Genomic DNA, 18,546 nt, shown 5'->3' with positions numbered 1-18,546 from the left:
AACAGACAGGAAAAAAATAAGATAAAATACATAAAATAAATAAATAAATAAATAATGATAATTCTTTTAAAACAAAAGTACGCTTATTTAGCAAGGATACATTAAATTGATCAAAAGTGACAGAAAAAAAATTTATAATGTTACAAATAATTTTTTTCTTTCCTTCTATGTGAATTCTATGAAAACTTTTGTAGCAAAAAATGTTTTCAACATTGATAATAACACAACCTGTTTTTCAGCAATTTTTGAATTTTAAGGAAAAGGACACATTTGCTTGCATTTTATTACGTGATTTGACTAAAATGCAATAGAGAAGATTTGCATTGTACTCTAAAAGGTGGCTGAGTTAAAAAACGGAGCTCTTAATAGTGTCTAGAATCGACTATGATTCATTGTAAATTTTTAGGTTGGCAGCCACAGTACCTTGTAAAAGTCAAAAAGAAATAATAAATTCAAAATCTTTCTTGAAGCTGCTTTGTGCAGTATATAGAATCTGTACAGTAAAGAAAAATGCTTTATTCATAAAGCAGATAGAGCATTATTTTTAAGCAGAACACAGACATTTGTAATTTTTGCTTAAATTAAAAGTTGAATAAACCTTAAAAGTCTGTGCAGAGCAATATTAAATGTGTTCTGAGTTTGTCACACCCCAGGTGAAAAAAGTGCACTTCCATAATGTACTTGAAGAGCTCTATTTTCACACACTAAAGCGCTCTATATTTCACACTAATTTTGAACTTAATATACTAAAATTATTCTTTAGTACTTCTTAAGATAAACTTAAGATCATCAACATTTACTCAACTGTGCTATTTTGGGACACCATGAAAATGAACAAAAATGTGCTTTTAACATACTATCTCTGTATTTAAAAAAATGTATTTAGTTACCACTTGTAGTACACTTGAACCCATCTTTCATACACTAGCATACTCAAGTGTACTACAAGTGGTAACTAAATACATTTTTTAAAATAAAAAATAAAGCACATTTCATGGTGTCCCAAAGATGATCTTAAGTCTAAATTTTTTTGTGTATGTGACCCTAGACCACAAAACCAATCATAAGGATCAGTTTTTAAAACTGAAAGCTGAATAAATAAGCTTTCCACTGATGTATGGTTGGTTAGGATAGGACAGCATTTGGCCGAGATACAACTATTTGAAAATCTGGAACCTGAGGGTGCAAAAAAATCAAAATATTGAGAAAATCACCTTCAAAGTTGTGCAAATTAAGTTCTTAGCCATGCATATTACAAAAAAAAAAAAAAATAAGTTTTCAAAATATCTTCATGAAACATGATCTTTACTTAATTTCTTAATGATTTTTGAAAAGAAAAATCAATAATTTTTACCCATACAATGTATTGTTGGCTATTGCTACAAATATACTTGTGCTACTTCTGACTGGTTTTGTGGTCTAGGGTCACATATTAAGTACAAAATTGGTGCACAAAAATAGAGCACTTTAAGTACAAGTGTTTTTCACCTGGGACCACAGAAAAATGTGTTATTAACCACCTAGCCAAATTTAAATGATTAAAAAAAACGAAAAAAAAAACGTTTTGTTCAATTGCTGGGGGCGTGTCCGCTGTCAAAAAAATCCTGAACACAAAAATGGTGAAAAACTATTTAACAGTCTAACTCCAAAATTCAGCACTACATACGACACTAAAGTCTTTGTAATGTGTTTTCAGCAATACATTACAATTAGGTCTTTGCATCTTGCTTCTGTCAGTTGTGCACATGAAACAAATGTAATTGAGCTAATAAACAGTTATTTTTGTGATTAGGATTCGTACAATATATACATCTGCTGCCACTGTGGCGTTTAAATCTCTGTCATGGCATATACTGTATGTTGCTTCAGATGCAGCTTCTGTGTTGTTTTTACAAAGTGAAGACAGTTTTGCTGCTGTCTGTGTATAATAACACATTCCCGGCAGCCTGTACAGGCCGGAAAAGTGAAAACAGCTATGTGGGAGCAGAGGCAACATGAACAAACCCCAGCAGGATGCAAGGCAACACTTGTTCAGGAAGATACAGTTGACACCATTAGAGGAAACTAAAAACACTTGTTAACATCAGAGTAAAAAATCTGACTGGGAGCTTAGCAGTCTTTTCCCTCGGACCTGTAGAGTTCCTTGGCTGTGATCTCAGTGCCGCCTGATGTTGCATGGCTTTCTATAAGGAAAAGAGCATTTTAGTGTTTATTTTTTGAGTTAAATTCACATGCGTATTGCACAAGGGTGCTGTGTATCTAGTCATTCGAGAACCTTGATACTGCTAGATGTGTTGCTAGTTATCTGATACTGTGCTGTGAACATTTGTAGTGGACTATTCCTGGAATTTGTGTTTAGAGCCCTTTTGTTTAGTTTAAAGTAAAAAAAGAGTTATGTTACTACTTTCACTCACCTTTTTTCCTCTTCCTACAAAAACACTTCAGTGCCTAAAAGCTATTCTGCTAATTGGGTGTAGTGAAAAAAGTAAATCTAGGTGATGCAATTGATTACAATTTATAGAGGACTTACTTGTGCATGATCTATAGTTATACATAGGGCAACTGAAGGTGTTTTTATTACTTGATGTATTGGATTTTCCTTACAATCGCTTAGCCAGTGCAACTCATTATATTAAAGTGGGAGGGAAAGGACAAAGTCTATTTTACAAGGTGAAAGATGGGAATGAATACAATACGAAGCCACAGTTCTCCCAGGGTGATTCATACAACGTTGGCGAGATGATCATGGTCAATAGAGGCCAAGAAAAACATCCTTAAAGATTTGACCAATCCATACAAGGCTTTTAAGAGACAAATAACCAAATTTGATCAGAAAATGCTGGAAATCAGCAGACTTGAATTTTCCCCGATGGAATTGGAATACAGTGTTCATTGTTTCCCATTCATGTCTATAGGCCGTTATGCACATGCATTGTTTTGTGATTATTGGGAGCACAGAGGACAAAGACTCACTATCCAAACTAGCTCTCAGTCTTTAAAGAGATCTGACAGGAGTCTCATAATAAGACCGGTTGCAAACATTTCAGCACCTCTTGAGTTGGACATTTGGGTCTGAAGGAAAACCCCCCTGCTGTGTTGGACCCTCTTTGTGCTCCTGTCCAGGGCAGGTGTTACAAACTACAACCAGCCGCTTCGCTCATAGCCAGGAAGAAAACTACTGATGAGGGGTCAAAGTGCAAAAACAAAGGAACAAAATGCTGAAGGCATGTAAAAAATACATAAGTCAATAGTATACAAAAATAAATATATTCTATATCTAGCATTTCAGCACATATAAAAAAAATGAACACATGCCACATAGCTAACATCTCAGTATTCTAAATTGCATTTTGTTAAATGGCAATTTGATAATTAATATGCCAAATATTACACAAACACACACACACACACACACACACACACACACACATACATACATACATACATACATACATATATATATATATATATATGCACATACACTACATATATACTACATATATATACTACTTGTCCAAATTTTGGAAAAATTACGTTTTTTTAATCTTTTTGAAAATGATATATATATATATATATATATTAATAAATAAATAATTTAAAATCATTTATTTCCGCGAGTCCACTTTTCCGTTCCATTCAGTTTGGTAAGGGATTGTTTCCTCATGTGTTTCATTTTAAAGTGAAGTGAAAGCGTAACATTCATTAAACAATACGTGGTAGATGGCGGTATGTGCCGCTTCATCTGTCAGTCACCCGAAGACAAACTTGTTGTTTTGATTTTTTTCATAGTAATAAAAATCATTTAGTTAGAAAACAGTCAATACAATTAAAACTGAATGCAGCTGCATATTGCAGTGTGCCAAATGACAGTCGCATCGCAGATCAGATTTCATTTATCACTTAAAGTGAGTCGAGCTGACTGACAAGAAGAGAGAGGTGAAAAAGACAAGACTATGGCGGAAGAGTTTCAAAACAAAATGCAAAAGCGTCTGTTTTAAAAATATTAACAGCGGCCCCGTTTACAAGCTACTTAAAACCGAAGGAAAGTGAACAAAAGAGGGAAAAGTCAAACAAACTAAAAACAAACAACTGTTTGATGCCGAATTGCCACTAATTTGAAAGTGAAAGTAAAATGTGCACAGCACTTTTACAGAAGGAAAGCGAGGAAAAGAGGGAAAACTCAAACAAACAAAAAACAAACAATTGCTAAACACTGATTTGCTGCTAATTTAATTGCTGTATTGTTTTTTAATTTTCCTTACATTTTCTTTAGTTGGTCTTAGAAAGGTCTTTAAACAGTCTTAAATGTACCCTCTTAAAACCTGCAGAAACCCTAATTTGTTTATTAAAAATGTGCAGCATTTTGCCTTCCAAGACTTTGACTGATGGACTGGAGTTGTGTGGATTACTTGTGGATTACTGTGATGTTTTTTCAGCTGTTTGGACTCTCTGGATTCCAATGGCACCCATTCACTGCAGAAGATGCATTGGTGAGCAAGTGATGTAAAGCTAAATTTCTCAAACTGCTTAAATGGCCTGAGGGGGAGTACATTTTCAGCAAATTTTCGTTATTGGGTTAACTACTTCTTTAAATACATATCCTCACATACAATGCAGTCCAGTCACAACTGAAAACAAAAAAAAAAAAAAAAACTGTCAGTGTGATATGCAATTAGCTAATAATTAGGGCTGACAGTCAATTACATTTTTTTATCTAATTAATTACACAATGTGTTGATTTATTAATAAAATTAATCGCAAATTACATTTGGCTCTGAAAATACCCCCAAAAAGATTATTCAAAGCTATTTTTGCATTCAATGAGAAGTACACATTACTTTAGAAAGCTTTAAAAAGAAATATATTATTTGATTCAACATAAAACAACATAACATTTATTACACATAAACATCTAGACTACAATGGCCTAACAAAAACCATATAACATAAAAAATTGATAATTTGAGAATATATATATATATATATATATATATATATATATACACACATATATACACACATATATACATGTTCATGCATTGGAAGTCATTGGTAACCAAAACAGATTTGTTACCAAAAAAATCTTCAAACAACCTTTTATGCTCCACAAAAGAAACTAAATCCTTCAGGTTTGAGTAAATGAGGACATAATTTAATATTTAATAATTTAATAATATTTAATATTTAATTTTTTGGGGTAAACTTTAACTTTAAATAAGAAACTAAAACTGCCAGCAGGTGGCGGTAAATGTATTTGAGTCAATAATTCACCTGATTTGTTCAAAAAGCTGATTCATTCAGGAATTCAGTAAACGGTATGAATGGGCTTTTGATTCGTTGATTCACCAGATTCGTTCAAAACGCGGATTCATCACAAACTAAACACTACTAGGTAGCGGATGTGCAACAGTTCTGCCGTGGCTGGCTTTCTAGGTAATATTTTTGTTAGCAAAACTGTGCAGAAACAGACAATATTGTTTTTAAAATATAACACAACTTCTCTTCTGTTCTACTTCTGATTTACTGAACTATTGTATAAAAGCACATTTGCATTTTATAATCAGAACAAACAGCACTCTTGTGATTGCTCTCGCTGCTCTTGTAATATCGCTTATCATATGATACAAATATGAGACAAAAACTCATACAGGGGTATTTTTTTCCCCAATATCTTGAATTTTATGGCATAACTGCATTTATGGAACTGAATGAAATGTTAGATGACATACAGATGTGGGGGTGGGGCCAGTGCATTAACTGCGTTAAAATATTTAAATCATGTTATTTTTTTCATATCTAATGAATTAAGTTAACACGTTAAACTGACAGCCCTATAATACTAAAAAACAGTTTTCAGTGTATGATCAGACCTGCTAGGAAAGGAAACTAGAGACTGGATCTCGTGAATATTTAAGTGAATATCTTTGATCAACATTGTTTTGTTCTTACGTTTTAAATGTAAGTCATTATAATTAATTAGATAATGGTGTACTTGAAAATGAACCAAATATATCAAGAGTTTCCAAAAAGTACAGGGGATTTTGTGGATTAAGATATTAGCAGCATACATCTATAATAATCACAAAGCTCTGACAGAAAAAAAATTCTGCAAGACTAACGTGAATTCAGGGGAACATCGTGTTCCCAGTGAATTATCGTTTTAATGTACCATTCGGAGCAAACAGCCCATTCCTCAGCTAGGTTGTGGAACCTCTCAAGATGATTTCATCACAAGAAAGAGAGAGAGAGACGGAGAGAAAATAAGCAAGAAATCATTTAGACAGATTGATGATGATGAAAGAGAAGCAGATCTCTCTAATTGTAATATGTGGGTGTTATCACATCCCAAGAAACATGCCCTGCTGTTTTAATGGTTTGGACCAGAGTTCAGGAAACAAAAGAAATTTCTGGGTTAGGCTTCTGTACAATGGTTGCCAATAATAGAGAAACTCATTCGAGGGCTGTTCATTATCATCAGCTTGTACGGCACCATAAATCACACACCTTAAAGCCCATTAATTTGGCCATTTCTGCCAAATATGAGAGCATGTTTTATAGTTAGGCATCAGACTGGTCTGCAGGTATTTACAGAAGTACACAAAGCCCTGATTTTAATGTGCACAAAATGAGTCTGTTTATTGCAACAGCTGCTTTAATCGATGTGCCGTTGATATCTGTGAAATTATTTGTTGGTTTTTTTATCAAGCGAATCATGTAGACTCCAAAATTGAAAATGTTATTGATTTACTATGGTTTGAAAATGGACCGTCTAATAAATATCACACTTTTCTATTTTACAAAACCCTAAGTAATGAAAATACACAGGTTCAATTATTACACCCTTTACATGAAATTGGGTTAGTTAATGCTAATTTTCAGGGTATACACAAATGTAACAATTTTGGGTAGAGTTTTGTCTTGAAGGGATAGTTCACCAAAAAATGAAAATTCTGTCATTATTTACTCACCCTTGTGTCGTTCCAGATGCATAAGACCTTCGTTCATCTTCAGAACACAAATTAAGATATTTCTGATGAAATCTAAGGGCTTTCTAGCAATGCATAGACAATAAAGTCATTTTTTTGGTTGTTTTCTTGTAGCTAAATAATACTAAAGGAGAACTCCACTTCCAGAACAACAATTAACAAATAATTTACTCACCCCCTTGTCATCCAAGTTGATTATGACTTTCTTCAGTCGTAAATAAATTATGGTCTTTGAGGAAAGCATTTCAGGATTTTTCTTCATATAATGGACTTGATTGGTGCCCCGATTTTGAACTTCCAAAATAAAGTTTAAATGCAGCTTCAAAGGGCTTTTTTTTTTTTTTGGAAAATAAAATTATATAAAATATAAATATAAAATTATATAATATAATTAAAGTGTTACTTCCCTAACACATCTACTGCTTACACAAACGTTGATTACACTACACACAAGACAAAACTATAATGATATAAGAAACAGAAAAGATTAATTCATTGTTTACCTGGGTCTTTAGTCTATGATTAGCTCACCTCACCTCTGATCTGACAAGTTTTCGAGTTTGAGTCGTTCGTTCATCACATGACAGCCCCATAATCTCAACCAATGCAGTGTGAGCCGGAAAAAAAATTGATTAGTTCATCTCTCAAGTCTTCAGGTTCGAGACGTTCGTTCATCACGTGACAGCCCCATAAGATGAACGAACCGAATAACCCAAAGACTCGAAACAGGTGAACTAATTCCAGTACAGAACCTAACAGAATGTTGCACACACGCGACTCAACGAATCACTCACGTTCTTCCCGAGTCACATTAAAGATTCGTTCAAAATGAACGAAACGTTCAAGAACGACCCATCACTGATTCGTAGCATTGTGAACGCGCATCCCAGAGCCTGTGCTACACAAGTTTTTGTGCTTAAAAAGTATACAATTTTTTATTTTTCGAAAAAAAAAATGACAGATCGTTTCGCTAGATAAGACCCTTCTTTCTCGGCTGGGATCGTTTAGAGCCCTTTGAAGCTGCATTTTGGAAGTTCAAAATCAGGGCACCAATCAAGTCCATTATATGAAGAAAAATCCTAAAATGTTTTCCTCAAAAACCATAATTTCTTTACAACTGAAGACAGAAAGACATGAACATCTTGGATGACAAGGGGGTGAGTAAATTATTTGTAAATTGTTGTTCTGGAAGTGGACTTCTCCTTTAAGGTTGAACCACTGATGTCACATGGACTATTTTAATGATGTCCTTCCTACTGTTCTGGGCCTTAAACGTGTCAGTTGCGTTGCTGTCTGTGCACAGTCAGAAAGCTTTTGGATTTCATTAAAAATATCTTAATTTGTGTCTCGAGGATGAACAAAGGTCTTACAGGTTTGAAATGAAACAAGGGTGAGTTAATTAATGACAGATTTTTTATTTTTGGGTGAACTATCCCTTTAAGAAAGCACAAAAAATAGTATTATCTCACATTTACAAAAATGACATCACACATTCATTTTCAGAAAAGGAAAATGCAGTGGTTTTCATTCAAATAGTATATATGCTCTGGTTTTGAAGGTCTGTTCCAAAGATGCTTGTGATACTTCACAGGATGAGGCTAATGACCCTCAGAAGTGACTTAACCAATTGTTTCCTCTGCCTTCATCTTTTAGTCTGGTCCCAGTGGCATTCATTAGGGTCTTTGTGGCTTCATAAACATATTTAGAGGTCAGGGGTCACCACACACTCAACATTTTTCTTCTCAATGCATGCTACTCACTCATGAACGTGACAGGACTTAATGCAGGAATGGGAGGACTGAACTTATAGTGTTGCTTTTAACAAATACAACTAATAAGACCTTGTAAATAACTTAAAGGTTTATGTTGATTATGAATCTAAAAATGTTCAACAGTAAAAAGTTGTAGGTGCAACTGTTGTGTACGTTTTTTTGTAAGTCAGTTTTACTAATCTATTTTCTACACCATGTTCCATCCATCACAACAAAACAGAAAAAACAATAATTTTCTATATATAAATCATTAAATCGCATAGATAGATGTTTCTTACATAACATTATACTGCAAATATAAAATAAATTATAAAATATATAAAACATTTAACATAAAAAACAAAATGAGATGCCATATTTTACCAAAATTATAGTATTTTGTACATTTTTCTCTGTTCTATCTACATTCTTTGCAGCTCACAAATACTCAACTGCAACATCAAGGCAGGGCAAGAAAAAAAATGAGACATTTCAGTGAATGCCCACTTGAATGAATGCAGATGTTGTTTCGTGAATGCACTGTGGTTATGAGTGAGTTTTGTCCAGAAAACATCCCACTCAGCAGATGTGAAAACACGTGAAAAGCCCCTCATTTACATTCAAGCTGTACGTGAAAGTCAATTTGTGTGCATGAGTGCGTTCACATTCACGTCCGAGCAGTGCATGAAATGTAAATGTAAATTCTGTGCTTTACAATGACAAACCGTCGGCTGGAACTATTCATTTTGAAGCCTAGCCTTCACTACATTGTATACGCAAAGCAAAGTCTTAGATTAGTTTAATGTGCACATTCAGCTTCCTGTAAATTCTTGGGAAAACACTGAAAAAGTATTTACAAGATCGGTTTCTATTTGTAAACATTGTTTAAATCCATTCATATCCTGAGGTTCTCTTCAAACAGATGACGAGCACTTGTAGAGAAGTGGTAGGTGTGTGATGTATCTAATAGCTGTAGACAAGTCAAAGGGGATAATCATGTTTTGGAGACATGGGAGGAATTGAGGCCGGCTGATAATATATTTAGCAGTGGGGTGCTGTCACAGATAGCGATACACACTGAGCAGTATCATAAAGTGTTCAACAATCTCCTAGTAAACATCTCAGTGCCCTGAACAAATTCTGCATCATGTGGGTCTCATTCGCTGTGTATATCTAAAGCTGTTTAAATTAGAAATTAGAATTCATCATTGTGTTTGCTAATAAATTTAGGAATAAATATACACTAATGTTCAAAAGTTTGGGATCAGTAAGATTTTTTATGTTTTCTCAAGAAGTCTTTTATGCTCATCAAAGTTCCATTTGTTTGATCAAAAATACAGAAAAAAGCAATATTATGAAATATTATTGCAATTTAAAGTTTACTCTTTCAATATACTTAAAAAATATATTTTATTTCTGTGATGCAAAGCTGAATTTTCATCAGCCATTACTCCAGTCTTCAGTGTCACATGATCCTTTAGAAATCATTCTAATATGCTGATTTATTATCAATGTTGGAAACAGTTGTGATGCTTAATATTTTTTTGGAAACTGATACTTTTCTCAGGATTCTTTGGTGAATAAAAAGAACAGCATTTACTCAAAATAGAAATCTTTTCTAACAATACAAGTATTTACTATCACTTGTTATCAATTTAACACATCCTTGCTGAATAAAAGTTTTTTTTTTGTTTCTTTTACGAAAAAAGAAAAAAATTACTGATCCCAAATTTTGAACAGTAGTTTATGTTGTTACGAAAGACTTCTATTTTAATTAAATGCTGTTCTTTTTAACATTTTATTCATTAAAGAATCTGGAAAAAAGTATTACAGGTTCCAAAAAACCTTTTTTTCATCATTGATAATAAATCAGCATATTAGAATGATTTCTGAAGGATCATGTGGCACTGAAGACTGGAGTAACAATGCTGAAAATTCAGGTTTTTTATCACAGGAATAAATTCTATTTTAAAGTATATTAAAATAGAAAAACACTATATTTTAAATTGCGATAATATTTCACAATATGATTGCACCTGTATAGAACAGAAGAAAAGGAAACAATAAGTAAAGGAAATTGTGAGATATAAACAGAAACACATCAACTTTTCTAAAAAAAAACATTAAAAAAAAAGAATTCTGAGAAAAGTCAGAACTGCAAGATATAAACTCAAATTTAGACTTTTTTACCTCACAATTCTGATCTTACTCACAATTCTGAATTTACATCTCACATTTCGGACTTTGTCTGCCACAAATGAAAAATGTAAAAATAAAAAAAAAGATAATTATGACTTTTTGTCTCATATTTCTGAGACTTTTTTTCTCAATTTCAAGTTCAAGACTTTTCTTCTCAGAATTGCGAGTTTATGAACTCACAATAGCATATTAACATATCACAATTCAGAATTCAGAGTTTAGATCTCAGAAAAAAAGTCTAAATTAGGAGATATAATCTCCTTTTTGCGACAAAAAGAAAGTCTGAAAAAAAAGAACTGTGAGATTAAAAAGTTGCAAATTACCTTTTTTTTAATTCTGTTGTGGAAACAGGCTTTCATAACATCCTCCCTGCAGAACAAATGTATGTTCCTGTCAAGGATCCAGCAGATTTTTTTTTTTTTTCTGTGCATGAGTAAAAATGCAATTATTAGTAAATGACACTGGCATTTACTACAGCAGAATGCATCTACACAAACTTCAGTTAGTTAACCTATAAAGTTTATCAAATGTATATATTAAACTGCTCTTTAAGGACACGTGGTTCTGGAACTCCCACGGCTCAGAGACCATGTGGGCTGTATCGCTTATCCAGTTGTCCAAACAAGGCCAAACCCTCACTTCAATCATCCCGCTGGAATATATTGTGTTTATTCTGAGACTTCTCACCCTAAATTTTCAGCCGGGCAGTCAGGTCTGGGCGCTGGTCCGAAACGAACTAAGTTAGAAAATGTAAGCACATTATCGTAATGCTCTGCCATTTAAAACTGCCTACGATTAGATCAAAGCCCTGGAGCAGTGGGAGATGGTTTGGAATCTTATATATAATTTGATTTACCAGCAAGTTTGTAATATGTTTAACATTCAACTTTGTACATGGGATTATTAAATTTATAATGGAACATACATTTGTCATTCTGACAAAAATCAATTTTCATTGTTTCTTAAAAAATAAAATAAATGAACAGCTGTTACATACACTACCGTTCAAAGATTTGGGGTCAGTAAGACTTATTTATATACTTTTTATAAAATTAATACTTTCATTTAGCACGGAAGCATTTAAGTGATCAAAAAATGACAGGAAGGAATGCTGAAGGAATCCTAAACAAATTATTAAATAAAATAAATTAGGGCTATCATTAGGGCTGATTACAAAATAAAAGTTTGAGTTTGCCTAATATATGTGTGTGTACTGTGTGTAATTATTACGTATTTATATATACACATTCATGTATATATTTAAGAAATATTTACAAGTATATGTATATATTACAATTTTTATATAATTTATAATATATATTAATAAAAATATTCTGTACATAACATATTTCTCTTAAATATATACATTCATTTGTGTGTATTTATTGCACAGTACACACACATACACTATATTGCCAAAAGTATTCGCTCACCCATCCAAATAATCGGAATCAGGTGTTCCAATCACTTCCATGGCCACAGGTGTATAAAATCAAGCACCAGACTGTTTTTACAAACATTTGTGAAAGAATGGGTCGCTCTCAGGAGCTCAGTGAATTCCAGCGTGGAACTGTGATAGGATGCCACCTGTGCAACAAGTCCAGTCGTGAAATTTCCTCGCTCCTAAATATTCCACAGTCAACTGTCAGTTGTATTATAAGAACGTGGAAGCGTTTGGGAACGACAGCAACTCAGCTACAAAGTGGTAGGCCACGTAAACTGACGGAGCGGTGTCAGCAGATGCTGAGACCTCCAAACTTCATGTGGCCTTCAGATTAGCTCAAGAACAGTGCGCAGAGAGCTTCATGGAATGGGTTTCCATGGCCGAGCAGCTGCATCCAAGCCATACATCACCAAATGCAATGCAAAGCGTCGGATGCAGTGGTGTAAAGCACGCCGCCACTGGACTCAGTGGAGACGCGTTCTCTGGAGTGACAAATCGTGCTTCTCCATCTGGCAATCTGATGGACGAGTCTGGGTTTGGCGGTTGCCAGGAGAATGGTACTTGTCTGACTGCATTGTGCCAAGTGTAAAGTTTGGTGGAGGGGGGATTATGGTGTGGGGTTGTTTTTCAGGAGCTGGGCTTGGCCCCTAAGTTCCAGTCAAAGGAACTCTGAATGCTTCAGCATACCAAGACTTTTTGGACAATTCCATGCTCCCAACTTTGTGGGAACAGTTTGGAGCTGGCCCCTTCCTCTTCCAACATGACTGTGCACCAGTGCACAAAGCAAGGTCCATAAAGACATGGATGACAGAGTCTGGTGTGGATGAACTTGACTGGCCTGCACAGAGTCCTGACCTCAACCCGACAGAACACCTTTGGGATGAATTAGAGCGGAGACTGAGAGCCAGGCCTTCTCGTCCAACATCAGCGTGTGACCTCACAAATGCACTTCTGGAAGAATGGCCAAAAATTCCCATAAACACACTCCTAAACCTTGTGGACAGCCTTCCCAGAAGAGCTGAAGCTGTTATAGCTGCAAAGGGTGGACCGATGTCATATTGAACCCTATGGATTAGGAATGGGATGTCACTTAAGTTCATATGTGAGGTGACGCAAGGCAGGTGAGCGAATACTTTTGGCAATATAGTGTATGTTAGGCAAACTCAAACTTTTATTTTGTATGTGATTAATCGCGAAATAAAAATAATATATGCACTAAAACAACACAAAAATATTAAGTATCACGTGTTCTCAACACTGATAATAATAAGCTTTTATAATGCTTTCTTGAGCAGCAAATCAGGATATTTGAATGATTCCTGAAGGATCATGTGACACTGAAGATTGTAGTAATGACTGCAGAAAATCCAGGTTTCTATCACAGGAATAAATTACAGTTTAAAATATATTAAAATAGAAAAAGGTAATAATATTTCACAATATTACTATTATTTTCACACTTTTGAATGGTAGTGTATGCTGTATAATTTAGCTACTTTCTTTGTAAAATCATTCTCTAATAATGTTTTTGCAAATAGCATATATCGTGTAATAATTTCAAAAAAGTAGCTTAAAAGAGTACATTGTATCTAACAATCATCATATTATAATTCTCTTGTATGTTCTGTCACTTCACATGATGTTTACTTGGTACTCATTCTGCCCTCTTAACATTGCCCAATATAAAAATCATATCTACAAACAGCATATGAGATTTACTCATCCAGGCTGTGACCGTCAGAACTTTCCCTGGCAAGCGTTCTTTGATAGGAAGCCTGACTAAGGTCTGCATGGTGTTCAGTCCTCCTACTCACAACACTGGTTGCCATGGAGCCTCAGCTGTGGAGTCTACCCCATCCTCTGCTTTCTTTTACTCTCTCTCCTTCTGTGTTTTCTAATTTCCTCATGGCACTGGTCACCCTCCCCTGCTGGAGGCTGCGATTTTGTAGTGTGATATTCCCTTTTCAGCACTCTCTCTGTTACTCTAAAATCAGCCAGCGTAATACAGACATCACAGCCCTCTCCCAAACAGATGGTCTCATTTTCAGGAAAGGCACTGTTCCTGGACCAAAGATTAAAGATGCTGCTGTGTGATTAGAGCTGTGTGAGCCTTTTGAAACTCTAGCATAAGAGCTCTGCTATATGTGTGTAGTTTAAAGGGACAGTTCACCCAGAAATCTATTTTGTCATTCCACATCTGTATGACCATTTTTTCTTTAAAAAAAAATTTATTTTTGTTCCACAGAAGAACCGATTACACAACATTTGGAATAAATAAATCATGACAGAATTTTCCTTTTCGAGTGTTTTCAAGTGTAAAATTTAGCTCAGCTTCATTTGCAAAAACTACAAAAAAGGCCATCCAAAGATTTGTTCCCCTAAGGAGTGTAAACATTGCGCTATCCAACATTTTTGTTTGAGCATCTCAACCAGCCTGACACAAGAACATTAGAGACTAACCAATTGCAGACATTTTCTGGAAACCAGTATTTAAAGGGGTCATTAACTGCCTTTGTTTTTTATTTTGTAATGTTATCAAGATTTTTTCATCAAAAGATGCAAAAAAAACAATTTTCAGTCCTGTTTTTAACCCTCCTCATCACACTTGGGTGGAGCTATGTTACTGTCGGATTTAATATAGTCGGCACAGCACCGTCTTTTAGTTTCAATCTATCTGAAAATCCTGTGTCGAAATGAAGTAGGACCAAATTCTTACTGATACGGTCTGGAACTTTAGTAAAAATAAAGTTCATCCACTCTTGCCTAATGTTGGGATTAGAAGGAAAGTAATGCAACGACTGTTTTTCCCTACCTGGTCTCATGATGAAAACGTAACTCTGGGAACTTTGTCGCAAGATGCGAAATACGTACCAATAAGTACATAACACTGCAGTTTCCAACAAAAATTAACACTAGGGGTGTATTTTACTAACAGCTTGTGTCAGCGCAAAACTATCTTTTGGCTTTAAAATTGTACTGTCAGGCTTGACACACAGTGATGAATTAGCGCTGAAAAGGTGTGGACACGTTATTTTTGCACCTGACCTTATTGAATATGCATTTGTAGGAGTTTCCCTTTCAAACACAAAATTTATGGGAGGAGAGTATTCAAATGATTCATGCAACGCATTTTACTCATATTTCCACTCGTCAAATTACTGGCATTTGCACCAATATTTAACTCCCAATAAAGGATGTCTTAAACTATTTTGCGCTTGAAATGGCTGCAATTATTGTTGCCAGGAGGAGGCACCACAAAGAACAGAGAGCACATGGTAGAAGGAAGAGGATTTTGTGAGCAAAGGCAGCTGTGGAAATAAATCTGTATCGTTTATCCTTCTGATCTTTCATTCAAAAAATACACAAAATTCTAACCTTTCATTGAAGTAAAACAACGGAAATTGGAGGGAAAATCTCATTATGAAATAAATGTTTTTGTTCTAGTTTACGTTGATCACAATTATTGGCACCTCTAGAAATCCTTATGAGTAAAATATCTTTGAAATATATTCTCATTCATATTTACATTTTTTTTAGCACATCATGGTGGAGCTAGGAGCATGAACCTGTCTAGCCATAACTTCCTGTTGCACAGGATTTTAAATACGAGGAACACAAAGGCCAAATTCCCTTAATTGTCCATCACAAGGAGTAAAACCAAAGAACATAGTTCTGATGTGCTGAACAAGATTGCAGAGCTTTACAAAATAGAAAGTGGCTGTAAGAAAAGAGCTAAAGCATTGAAAAGCCACATTTCCACCATCAGGGCAATAATTGTGTGTCTATATCGTCATAATGGATGGTGAGGAGGAGACTTTTTTTGTTGTTTTATTTTAAAGATTTTTTTTGGCATTTTTAGCCTTCATTATGACAGGACAGACTAGAATGGACAGGAAGCAAAGTGGGAGAGAGATAGGGAGCGGATCGGGAAAGGTCCTCGAGTCGAGATTCAAACACAGGATGCCCGTAGCGCAACCGCAATGTATGTCGTCACACTGCTCACAAAGCTATCGCGCCGACAAGTGAGGAGGAGACTTTGAGTGGCCAAAGACTCTCCAAGGATTACAGCTGGAAAATTGCAGAGATTAGTTAAATCTTTGGGCCAGAAGGCCTAAAAAAATTCAAATAGCCCCTATATCACCACATGTTGTTTAGGAGGGTTTCAAGAGAAATCCTGCTCGCTCATCTAAAAACAAACTCCAGCATATTTAGTTGTCAAATACGACTATAACTTCACACGGGACTGGCTTCTATGGTCAGATGAAACTAAAAAAAGAGCTTTTTGGCAGTAAACACTCAAGATGGGTTTGCTGTAAACAGGGATAAAAGTATGCCATAAATAAACTGCTGGATCTTTAATGTTCTGGGCCTATTTTTCTGCCAGAGATCCTGGACATCTTGTTTAGATACATGGCATCATGGATTCTGTCAAATACTAAGAGATAAAAAAAGAAAAATCTAAATCTGACTGCCACTGGTAGAAATCTTATAATGGTCCCTGTTTAGATATTCCATCAGGAAAATGATCCAAAACAAACATAAAAATGTGTCACTGAGGACAAAATGAAACTTCTGCCATGGCCGTCCCAGTTCCCTGACCTGAACCCTTTAGAAAATGAGTGAGGTGAACTGAAGAGGAGAAGCACCAACATGGAACTGGGAATCTGAAGGATTTGGAGAGATTCTGTATGAGGGAATGGTCTCTGATCTCTTGTTAGGTGTTCTCCAAACTCACCAGGGATTACAGGAGAAAATTCAGAGCTGTTATCTTGGGAAAAGGACTTTGAAATAATTGCGTGCTAGTAATTGTGGCCAACGTGAACTAGAGAAAAACATTTATTTCATAATGAGATTTTCCCTCCACTTTTTATCCTTTTACTTCAATGAGAGATTAGAATTTTGTGATTTTTTTTTTTTTAATGAAAGATCAAAAGGATAAACAATGCAGATTTATTTCTATAGCTGCCTTTGCTCATATTTAACAAGGGTGCCAATATTTGCGGAGGGCACTGTATTTGAAATTCCAGAAGAACATATCGTTTGACAAGCCATGTTATTTTTAATTTGCTTCAAGAAATAAAAGACAACTTGGAACCCTCAACTAGAAGTTACGCAATACCAGGTCTATCAAAACTTCTAGCAAACCTTCAGTTTTTGGCCTCCAGCTATTTTCAATTTATGTGGCTTCTTTATTTCTTTATTCTTTTTTTGCATGCTTGCAATTTCGTTTTTACGTCACATTCGCTTTAGGTTTAGGTGTAGTGCAGATGGTACATGTTTTATTTTAAAACGCCATGAAATATTGGAGTTTTAGCGCCACTCAATGGACATTTCAAACAGAACTGCAGTGATACCTTAAAAAAAAAAATAAAATAAAAAAACAATGTCACATAAAACATACCATATGTACGTTCATCTGTTCTAGGGAAAAAAAGAAACAAATACGCTTTTAGCCTCACCCAGTTGACATTTTAACATCGAGTATTTAACAAAACGTACATGCCGATTTAAAAAGTTCCCAGAGGTACATTTTCGTCATGAGATCAGGTTGGTTTCTCCACAACTTGGCACTTGATCTTTTTCTGTGGAGGTTTTGAGTTCTGAAACTTAAGGGATGTTTTTATAGCACAGTGACCTTATATATGTCAAAAGATTAGTCTTTCCACCTATATTGTTATGTGCATCCGAATAAAATGGATCAAAATCAAATGTAGGGCAGGACTTGGTTCAATTTATTGGTTGCTGACTGGATGGGGGCAGATCTGAACACAAGCTTGCTGTTGATCGTAAGAAAGGGGCAGAGTTTAAGCGAACTAAATAATGTCTGATGTCTGTCATTTCAGAAGATAAAGACACAAATGGATAAATTGTTCACAATAACATAGAAAATAGCTCGCTTTAAAAACAGGTGGTGTAAGCAACATCAAAAAAGCATCATTTCAAAAAGCTTGAATAAATAAAGTCGATTATAGTGCTCTGTTATATTGGTTTGAATTTAAGAAGTGAAGCGTTGGAAGCATTACAAGATGCATTCATGCCAAAAAGCATAAATTCAATCTAAATTTTACACCTTGTACTTTTGCATACTATAGATTCAACCTGACAAGGCACAAGCCTCCTGCATAGAGTGAGAACCTGTTCAGTTTTCTGCTGATGTTTGCGCTTA

The 18,546-nt window shown here is 34.9% G+C and overlaps 1 protein-coding gene across 1 annotated transcript in view; it reads right to left on the bottom strand.

The window, feature by feature from the left end:
* Positions 1 to 11,351, bottom strand: part of angpt2b (angiopoietin 2b) — a 55,200-nt gene extending 43,849 nt beyond the window's left edge. The window contains exon 1 of the mRNA XM_051137108.1: positions 11,260 to 11,351. Coding sequence (XP_050993065.1) covers positions 11,260 to 11,295 — 36 coding nt within the window. The 5' untranslated portion in view covers positions 11,296 to 11,351. The remainder of the gene's footprint in view (positions 1 to 11,259) is intronic.
* Between the last annotated feature and the right edge of the window lie 7,195 nt (positions 11,352 to 18,546).

The sequence above is a fragment of the Labeo rohita genome, chromosome 19, assembly GCF_022985175.1.
Source record: "Labeo rohita strain BAU-BD-2019 chromosome 19, IGBB_LRoh.1.0, whole genome shotgun sequence".
NCBI lineage: Eukaryota > Metazoa > Chordata > Actinopteri > Cypriniformes > Cyprinidae > Labeo > Labeo rohita.
The sequence above is the reverse complement of the archived record's forward strand: the minus strand, read 5'-3'. Positions and strand labels throughout refer to the sequence as shown.